Source organism: Canis lupus, chromosome 21, assembly GCF_048164855.1.
Source record: "Canis lupus baileyi chromosome 21, mCanLup2.hap1, whole genome shotgun sequence".
In the NCBI taxonomy this organism is placed as follows: Eukaryota; Metazoa; Chordata; class Mammalia; order Carnivora; family Canidae; genus Canis; species Canis lupus.
The window spans coordinates 7,339,831-7,350,045 of NC_132858.1; the positions used below are offsets into that span (position 1 = coordinate 7,339,831).

The window sequence follows — 10,215 nt, forward strand, 5'->3', positions numbered from 1 at the left end:
CCTGATGCTCCATAATTGCTGATTTGGATCCTTGAAACCATGACTGCTGCTGCTCCTGACCGGCCCCGGGCCTGTCCCTGTGGCTCTGCGAGGTGGCAGTTACAACTAACATGTTCTTCTTTCAAGGCAGTGCTCTCTGTGTCTGTCATCTTAACATACCTGATTAAACGCAAAATCTAGGTATATTTTAATAGACTTGTCTGACGGTGGACTCTGGGATGTCTGGATCTGTGCATGGATGGCTTTTATCAGCTCTGAAGAACGCTTCTCTCCCCTCATCTGCGGGCCTTTGCCCCACTCTGTCCTCTCCTCTGGGCTGCTGTGGCCATGAGTGCCACCGTCATGGGGTGGACCCGAGCACAGCAGGGGAAGCAGCGAGCAGGAGAAGCAGGGGGTGGAAGAGGACAGAGCGCTGTGCTTGCGGACAGGTGCCGCTGCGTTTTCCACAAGCGAGCCATCGCCTGGGGCAGGCCTGGGCCAGCCTGAGCTATCTATCCCGCCCCTGATCATTGAACACCATCTCCCACTGGTGACAGTGGGGACTCCAAGAGGCGTGCGGACACAAGCCCCTTTGGGGGGGGGTTGTGGCATTTCCGAGGGGCAGGCAGTTCTTGTGTGACACACATTTGGTGGCAGCAGGGCCCTTTCTTGTGGCTCAATCCAGCTCTGAGAGCCCACAGCGTCTTCCTGCCTGTCGCTCTGCAGCCCGTTCCAAGGGCCTTGCCAGCATTTCCCCGATCCCCCTGCCTTCCTTTTTAAATTTAGAAATAAATAAGAGAAACAGAATCGAGGCCCAGTCACGCCTGGGAAACTGCTGAGATCTCCCCCCCACACCCCCGCCCCACTCACTACATTTCTTTTATCTTAAAAAAAAAAAAAATACCATTAGGTCATCTCCTTCCCCCCCCCCCCCCCCCCCATTTCTGGGAAAATCTTTATTTTGTGTATTTCTCAAGCATCTTGACATTCCGTCTCAGACTAACGGAGGATCACTTCCTTCCAGTTCCCCTCAAAATTCCTGCCAGTTTTATCTTTTGCAAGGGCCTCAGTGCTGCAAAGCAAACCCCCTCCCTCTGCCCCCCCTCCCCCTCGCCTCCCTGTGAAGAAGAAAGGGCCCCTGGCTCTCTGAGGTCTTTAGGCAAAGCAGATACATCCCCACAGAGCCTTCAAAGGTGCCTCCTCCAAAGCCGCAAAACTTCTGCCGGTTAACTCTTTCAAAGAGCTTTAGTGGGCCTGTGAAAGCCGTCTGGGTTCATTGATAAAAAACGAAAGAAAAGGTATTGTTTTTAGCACTGTGGAAGATATTAATGAATCGTATCAGAGGACAGCGAGTATTTGCAAGGGGCTCTGGTTACCTTCACCTACTTGTTGCCCTTAAAACACGGAACGATGGCAGAGTAAAGCTGCCCCTGCCACGACGCCGGAGCAGACGCCTCTCCCTCCCACACCCCAAAGAGTTAAGCAGAAATGGTTAATATTCCTCCCTTTGGCCCCCACGTCCCGTATTCTAATGTATGAACTCTCTCATTCAGACGTGAGCGAGCCGCATATGCTTCCCGGGCTTGGCGACAGCTCGCCTCCTCTACATGGCACGTATGGACTCTGCCGCAACGTGCGTAAAACCACAATTTTATGAACACGCAATGCTCACCTACACCGTAGGCCCCCGCCGTGCATGCACACATGTGTAGCCCCACGTCCCGAGTGGGGCTCGCTTTGTCCCCCTGCCTCCGAGGGCTCAGCCCGAGGTGAGAAACAGGGAGCAAGGTTATTAAGAATTCTGACAAGGTAGGCTGAATAAATTGTGTTTTCTTTGTGTGCCTTAATCCGGTGTTGTATTGGCTTCTCGGACATGGCTAATTTATTTGGAATTTCATTCTGTTCCTGACAGCGTCCTTGACTAGCTGTTTGATCACCTCGAGCAAAGTTACATACCAGCTTTCAACTGTTGGAAGGGCAGCGGTATAATTTTTCTCAAGTGCATTCTCCGGGGTCCGGCTTTATGCTTGCAGCGCGACGTTTCAGATGGCTGGGGCCGGCCCTTGTCGGGGAGAAGCCGACCGCGCGGGGGTCTCCCTCAGGGAGGAAGCTCTCCACTTTTACCCACTCATCCCACTGTTTGGGATTTTAATCTGCTTTTGTGGGGAGGAAGAAAGAAAATTAATTTTCGCCCGTCTGTGAGCACGGAGCATTTTAGTAGAAACCGAGTTTGAAATGCTCGTTCCGTTGACTTCACGGGTCCCCACGCCGGCTGCATTTTTCACATGCAATCTTCTCAGGGGACGAGGTGATTCAGCCACAAACCTTCCTAGGGGGCCGACCGCCGGTCTACACGGCTCCTCGTTTCTCCAGCAACTTGTGCCTTTCTAGGCAGAAATAGGAGTTGACATTCATTCTCCCTTAATTCATATGTTTTCTGTAATGTTTGCTTATTTTTTGGTATAGTGAGCATGTCTGCTTACAGAAAAAGAAAAAATAATGATGATTTTCAATAAGCCTCCGACGCCTTTGCATGCCTCACTTGTAGCACAGATGTGGCCGGTGGTCTTATAATTTGGCCAGAACAGGTCTAACGGAAACGGGTGCTTCTTTTACTTTGGGGTCTTGAGTCCCTTCCCACCAAGTGCCTTTTAGGTGCTGGGAGCTGAGCTAAGTTCCTGGGGATGTGGCCAGAGCTCACATGCTGGACAAAGATAGAGGATTTCAGAGACATCAGTGCCATGATGAAAGTAAAAAACAAAATCAACCAACCAAACAAAACCAGGGTGATATGTTGTATGGATCCTGGGTGAGAGGACCTATCTTCACGCACTGACTCCTGCCCTGGGGTCCCTGAAGTCCACCGGATCCTGTGGCCTTTGGCAGTGATTTATTTCCCTGGCCTTGCTGGCAGACATGCGAAGGGGCTATTGCGGAACACTGCATGACACCCAGCAACTCAAATGAGGCTCTCGGGGCTGGTTCTGGTGCTGTCACCCACAGTGACAGCTGGTCCTGGGTGGGCGCTGGGCAGTGCCTCTATCCCCAGCCCTCCTCCTCTGGCCTCCCCTGAGGAAGGGGTCACCTGGCATTCTCTTAAGGAACAGTGAGAGAGGACTTGCCCGATGTTGCTTCAATGGTAGACCATTGGGGTGTAGGAAGACCCTTAGGCTCTTTGCTATAGATTTGTCCTCACCTCACTGTCTTCGATGGTCCCGGGCTGGAGCCTCCCCCTGCACAGCTCTGTCCATTGTGGAAAACTCTGACTCGCTTTGATGGGGATACTCGTCATCTTTGTCAGGGGTTGCATTTGGGGCAGGTGCTTTAAGAGGTGGTGCACTGGGAGAAATATGAGTTTGGTGGGGAGGGCAGGAAAAAAGGGAGAAGCCGAGAAGAGGTATGACTTTGGGCATGGTCTCAAGTCCATGGTGATCCTGAGCAGAATTATGGGGCCTACTTTTGGCCTTTGAGTTTGCACTGACTGTCAGGGGAGCTGGGCATTCACCCCCACCCAGCCCAGTTGGTCCTGGGCATGAAGGTCCCCCTAAGTGCTCCCCAATTCAGAGCTGCGCAGCCCCCACAGCCAAGCATGTCCCCTGGAGGAGACTTATGTTGGGAGCAAATGGACATTGAAGTCTGGGATCGGGAGCACAGAGATGGGTAGAGGGTCCCAGGGGTCAGGATGCAGCCCTGGCCATGCTCCAAACCCATCATCGCTACAAATTACAAAATGACTAGAACAGGGAGCACGCAGTGTCTGCTTCCCGAGGGACGGTGGGAACTGAGTGACACCTGCACTGCGTGGCCTGCCTGCTGTACTGTCTCATCACCGAATTATTTTCTCCTTGTGGGCAATGGCCACCTTACCCATCTAAGGTCTGCTGCACCTGCAAGTCAGGTAGACCCTTCTCAGGAGAAGTCAGTGCTGGGCACAGCTGTGACCCTGTCCAGGGGATGGGGCATCTGCTTCCTCTCCTGAAGGGCGTGCTGACTCCGGGGCCTGAGGACATCTGTGCTGGAACGAGGAGGCCTCTGTGATCCTAAGGAGTCTGGGTGTGTGGATGCCATGTGACCAGGGTGCTGTTGACTTTGTGTGTCCCATGGTGTGCTTGGCAAACAGAGAGATTTACCCAAGGCCACCTCGTTGCCATCTGCCAGGTTGGGAGCTTTGGAGCAGGAGGCAGAGGACGGGGCTCTGCCTGGCATGCACTTGCCCCTCTGGCTCTCCTGGGGTGCCCACCCAGAGATGCTGGCCACGCAGGTAAGCAAAGTGCCCCGCTCAGGATCCAGCCTCTTTTCTCTCCTCAAGTTCGTGGCAGCTTTCTCCTGGGACTTTGTTCCATGTGCAGATGGGTGCGTCCAGGAAGGCGACTCCGTATACCACTGAGGACTTCTCTGCAACACTCTGGAAGTCTTTATCAAGGGGTTGCCCGTTCTAGAATACTCTATGTGATTGCTGCCTCCACATCGGGCTCCCATTAAGTTTTCACGTAAGTTTGAAGATCACTTCATGATCTCATATACTCTGCATGAGGCATATAAGCCCAGAGCTTAGTGTCCCCCGAGAGAGTCCTGGTCAGCAAATGTGCTGGGTCACCTGGCCAGATCCACTGGCTGGTGGCTTGCTCCATGGACAGAGGCAGAAAAAGGCATCTGCCACCCAGACCGCAAAGAAGGGCACAGTGCACTGTCAGTCTGGGTGATGGCTGAGCTTGCAGGGGTCAGCACAGAGGGGGGGATGCCACTGGGGCTCATGGTGGGTGGGACTGGCCCACGGTGAGTGCCCGGTGCACGTTCACTGGGATTATCATGATGAGAACCACACTCGAGTGCTGCCATCCTACTCCACTGCCCATCTTGGGTTGTGCTCCTGGTCAAAGCCATTGCATTTGGTCCTTAGGTAGAACCTTCTGGAAAGGCTAAGGAGCACATTCTCATTTTGTAGGTAAAGAAAAAATTCAGGAACTGGCTTCAGGTGGCCCCTGAGCCATCTCTCTGAGGAGGAGGTACCTGCGGGTGGACCATTACCCAGGTGAGAATGTGCTTGGATCCCAGGACCGGGAGTTCAGGGACCTCGGCTCTTCCTGGTGGGGCCCCTTGAGCTCCGACTGGGGCTCGCTCGTCATTTTGTCGTGGGTTGCATTCGGGGCAGGTGCTCTGTGTCATGAGGCCGTAGGGTGGGAGTGGGGGGAGGTGACCCAAGTGTCTCTTCTCCTGGAAGGCTTGGCTGGGAGAGGCCGGAGGAGGGGCAGGAGCGGCCGCGGACGGGCCTGCGCGTGTGCGTGGGGGTGGGTGCGCGGGGGCCCGCGGACAGGGGCGCAGGCTGTCCCTGCGGAGGCGGGGGGGGGCCCTTCCCGGGACGTCGTCTGCTCCCAGCGCAGGAGGCCGCTCCGCCACCGCCACCGCCACCGCCACCGGACCCCACGCCTGCGCCCGCGCCGCCGGCCTCGCCCTCCCGCCCGGGGGCTGAGCCCGGCCTGAGGCCCGGGGTCGCGGCGAGGGCAGGGGGCGCCGGTGGGGGGAGGGGCGCGGGGGGAGGGGGCGCGGGGGGGGGTGAAGGGGCGGCCCCGTCCCCCGCCGCCCCCGCCGCGCGGCAGCTAATTGGGCCGAGACAGGGCCCGATTGTGTGCGCGCCGGAAGCGCGGGCGTGGGCGGCTGGAAGCGCCGGGCAAGGGGCCGCCTCGCCCCGCAGCTGCCGCGGGGCCGCGGGGTGACGTCAGCGGGGGCGGCGGGGGCGGCGGGGGCGGCGGGGGGCGCTCGCGGGCTCGGCTCGGCCTCCACAAAGCGCCCATTGTCGGCCCGGGGCGGCGCGCGGCGGGGATGGCGCCCGGGGCTCTGGGCCGCGGAGGCCGCTAGGCTCGCCCGCCGGGGAGGCCCGGGATCGGAGCGCGGGGCCGGGGGCTGTCGGGGGGGGGGGGGGCTGGACGCCCGGAGCCCCGACCCCGCGGCCCAGCCCTCTGCACCCCGGCCCCGGCCCCGGCCCCCGCCCGCATGGGCCCCGACCCGCTCCTGGCGCTGCTGGTCGCCGTCCTGCTGGCGCGCTTCCTCCTCTGGTCCTGCCTCGGCACCTACATTGAGTATAAACTGGGCCGGAGGCAGCCCCGCAAGCCCAAGGAGGACTAGGGCCCCTCCCCGTCGGGAGGGCCGGGCCGGGCTGAGGCCGAAGGTGCGCGGGCCGCGGGGCGGGGCGGGGCGGGGCGGGGCAGGAACCGTCCCCTGTGCCCCGCGCCCCGCGCACCTGGCAGGCTGGGGCACGACCCACTCACACGGACCAGGGCTGCCCTGGCCACGCCCGGCCCGCGGCCCGCTCAGGACAGAGGGGCCACCGGGGTCTGGGCGCTGTCACTGGGCGCGCGATCGTGGGAGTGGGTCTTGCTTTAGGGCTCTCTCTGCCTCTAATTCTTTGTAAACATGTTTGCAGGAAGACGTGGGGATGAGCCAGAGGGTTGGGGGGAGGTGCCTAAAGGACAGATGTGGTCACATCACAAGCCGGCCCCACCACCAGAGCTGCCCTGTGTGTCAGCTTCCTCTTGCCTCCCCCCGGGAAGTAATAGCAAGTTCACACAACTGCCTTGGTCTTCCCTAAAGCAGACCCCTGGAGGGTCTCAGGACAGGTGTGTGACACCCGAGTTCACCCAGCTCTGGCTGGTGGTAGGGAAACTCTCCCCATGTCTAAAACGGGCGCAGTAAGCCCTGCCTCCCTCAGAGGGGGATGACGACGGTTGGGTCACCTGCACGCTGCTGGACGTGTGGAGGACAGTGCAGGAGAGAAGCCGGGGACCCAGGGCCCTCGGTTCCTTTGTACTCTTCATGGTGTGGCTGAGACGTACCTCAGAAGGCTGACAGGTGGGAAACTTGACACAAGCCAAGCACCTGGCGCCTCCCTGCCGCCCACCTCCCCGTCACACCTAAGGAGCAGCATGTGGTAACTGCGTGGTTCTCAACCTGGTGGCAGATGCGAATTGCCCTGCAGATTTTAGCAAACGTGACCGCCAAGTCCCACAGACCAAGAAGCATGGGCAAGGGACAAGGTGTCTCCAGGAAGCTGGGACCTGGTTGCACTGTGCCTTCGCACAAGGACTGGGGGCTTGTGTCAGAGCAGAGTCCCGGGGAGCTGGTGTCGCTGACCCGGGTGAGCAGACTGAGGAAGCCCCGGCCGGAAGCTGCCCACCTAGCCTTGCGGCATCCTGGCAGACGGACCTGAGCCAGGCGTGCAGCGGGGCCCGACAAGCTCATCGACACGGAGATCTCTTGCTCCTGGACGACCTGCCACGCTTGAGACAACCGCGGGGACTGGGGAGCCGGTCAGCCAAAGCAGTGACCTTCTGAAGGTGGGACAAACCAACCCAAGAGACTTTTGATGGTGGGGTGTCTGGGGGATGGTTTGCAGATGAGGCTCTTCTCTTGTGGGTGACAGTCTGGAAAATCTGCACAGGGTGGGGTTACCCTGCATTGATTCATCCAGGTCTGGGGGTGGCTGTCCTCTGAGCAGTTGTATCAGCCAGTGGCCCAGCAGCACCGCATCCTCCCCGTGTCAGGAACCTGACTAGCATTAGGGAGGAGGTGCTCTCATCATTCTTCAGGAAAGTGCCTTTCAGTTCTCTTTAAAATGCTGGTGTGATTTTACTGATCTAAGAAGAATGACATTCATTATCAGGGTCATATGCCGAAGAGGTTTGCCTAGGATTGTCCATTTTAAAATGGAAAGTTCCGTGTCCTGGGAGACTCCTCCATCCAGGGCAAAGCAGTCCCCCAGCCCCTACTCAGATGGGGGAAGTCAGCTCAAACAACATGTGGCGGGCCTGCCCGTAAGCTGCGTCCCGCCTGTGTGGGCACATGGCTACGCGGAATGGCATCCCCACACGTATTTGAGGTTCGCCATTTGGTCCCGTGAGCCAGAATTCTGGGGCTCTCGCGGCAACCCCTTCCGTTGAGGCTGCCTGGCACAGAGGACAGAAGCAGGTGCAGCTGCCAGCACAGGACCCTGGAAGAAGACCAAATTCTGTAGTGTTACTTGAATCACTTTCCAGTTACACTAGTCAAGATATTACCCCCCTCCCCCGCCCCGCTTAGGCCAGTTTACGTTGGTTTCTTTATTCACAAATGACAATTCTGATGAATGCAGGCCTCTGCATCCGCGCACCAGCCATCCATCTACAGCCTCACGACGCATGCCTGGCTCAGAGCAGGCCCTCAAGCCACGGCGGCTGAGTGAATGAGAGGCTGTGCCCTGGCCTGATAGCAGGCAGCGACTGCATCCAGCTGCAAGTAACGGCCAAGGGAACAGTCACTTAAGCAGGAAGAGCTTGTTTTCCTCTTCAATTTTCTTCTTTTCACGTAGCAAGAAGTCTGGCTTTTGTCATTCCCAGGCCGTGGTGTGGCAGCTCCGGGATATTATCAAGGACTTAGCCCCTTCCATATTTCTGTCCTGCCATCCTTCACACGTAGCTTTGGTCTTCATGGTCACAAGAAAGCTACTGCTACTCCGGGCGTCTTGAGTGAGTTCCAGGCAGGAAGAGAAAGAAAAGGGTGATAGAGGGGGGAGAGGCTTTCCCTTGATGTGTAAAACCCTTAGTTGTACGGCTCACAAACTAGAATCATGTCACCTGGCATTCCTAGATGCAGAGGAGGCTGAGAAATAGAGTTTTTTAGCGGGGCTCACTGCCACCTGAGACGTCAGGTTTCTCTTATAAAGGATGGCTACCTGGATATTAAGTAGGCAACTGGCCACCACTGGCCTTATTTTTTTTTTTTTAAAGATTTTATTTATTCATGGGAGAGGGAGAGAGAGAGAGGCAGAAGCAGGCTCCATGCAGGGAGCCCGACATGGGACTCGATCCCTGGTCTCCAGGATCACGCCCTGGACTGAAGGCGGCGCTAAACCGCGGAGCCACCCGGGCTGCCCTGCCACTGGCCTTTTGCCATTCTTTTTAATTGTCTTCATTCAGAACACTGTTTTGGGTATTTGGGTGACTTTTGTGGTACCCTTATGTGCCAGCTTTGCCCTTGTCTGCTCTTTAGGGACAACAGCTGTGCTCAGCTGTCTTTTGCAGCTCCACCCTGGAGTCGGCCCGTCTTCTTGGGGCTCCTAAGAATTGTTCCAGTAAGAATGTCTGAGGCTGAAACAGACATGTTCCTTCTGAGAGATACAAGGAAATTCTCCTTTGCCCACAGTGGGTAGCAACAGGCCCAGACTGTAGCACATGGAAGGTAGACGGTGAACAGCTGATGGATAGGTGAATGGTAGTGATGGCTAGTGGGTGGATAACTGGGTCTTCAACTCGGTAAGCATGGGGGAGTGGAGGACTCATACTAGGAGAGGCAGCGTGGATACAACGTGTAAAACACAGTGCCTGCCCTCAGGTAGCTTCCAGGCTGGGAGCTAAGAAGTGGGCAGAGAGACCTGGAAATAGATACTAGCTCTGCACTAGGCAGATGGTTATTAAGCACCAAAAGTGTGGTCAGTGCAGGGATGCCTGGGTGGCTCAGCAGTTGTGCATCTGCTTTTGGCTCAGGTCATGATCCCGGGGTCCTGGGATCGAGTCCTGCATCAGGCTCCTGCAGAGAGTCTGCTTCCGCTGCCTATGTCTCTGCCTCTCTCTCTCCATGTCTCTCGTGAATAAATAAATAAAATCTTTAAGCAAAACAAAAAGTGTGGCCAGTGCAAATTAAGATATACTGCCGGTGTAAGATACACACCAGATTTTGAAAGCTGGATACAGAAAAATATTGTATAATCTCATTAATAATGGTCTTACATTGATCATGCATGGAAATGGTAATATTTTGGTCATAATTGGGTTAAATAAAATACTAAAATTCATTTCAGCTGTTTCTTTTAGTGTGTTTTAATGTTGCTATTAGAAAATTTAAAAGTACGTATGCAGCTTACAGTATTTTTATATCGTACAGCATGGTGCCCAAACTGTATAATGTAAAGAAGTGCCCGGGTGGGCACACTGTATTTTACAGGAATGCAGAAGAGGGCTTTCTGGAGAACGATTTGAAGTGATAATGTAAGTACTACACACCAGAGCTTATGAGATGCAGCTAAAGCTGTTCTTATAGGAAAAGTCATTTCTTAAAATACTTACATGAACAAATAAGGGAAAATGAAAATTGGTGAATTAAGTACATGACTCAATAAATTTAAAAAAGAATGATAGAACAAAGCTAAGAAACACAGAAGAGACGCAAAGAGAAATAAAGGTAAGAGAAAATTAGTGGACAGCCCGG

The 10,215-nt window shown here is 55.8% G+C and overlaps 1 protein-coding gene and 1 long non-coding RNA gene across 2 annotated transcripts; both read left to right on the top strand.

The window, feature by feature from the left end:
• Positions 1–4,083: 4,083 nt before the first annotated feature.
• LOC140613297 (uncharacterized) lies at positions 4,084–5,310 on the top strand. Its single transcript, XR_012014447.1, has 3 exons — positions 4,084–4,240; positions 4,329–4,469; positions 4,925–5,310. It is a non-coding gene; the product is annotated as an uncharacterized lncRNA (long non-coding RNA).
• Positions 5,311–5,909: 599 nt separating this feature from the next.
• Positions 5,910–9,802, top strand: SMIM38 (small integral membrane protein 38). Its single transcript, XM_072790284.1, has one exon. It carries the CDS (start codon positions 5,971–5,973, stop codon positions 6,100–6,102), a length of 132 nt encoding a protein of 43 aa, XP_072646385.1. The 5' UTR covers positions 5,910–5,970; the 3' UTR covers positions 6,103–9,802.
• The last annotated feature ends 413 nt before the right edge of the window (positions 9,803–10,215 follow it).

What these genes read in the sequence shown, in the direction of transcription:
- SMIM38 (XM_072790284.1), top strand. Translation starts at nt 5,971, where the DNA reads ATGGGCCCCGACCCGCTCCTGGCGCTGCTGGTCGCCGTCCTGCTGGCG.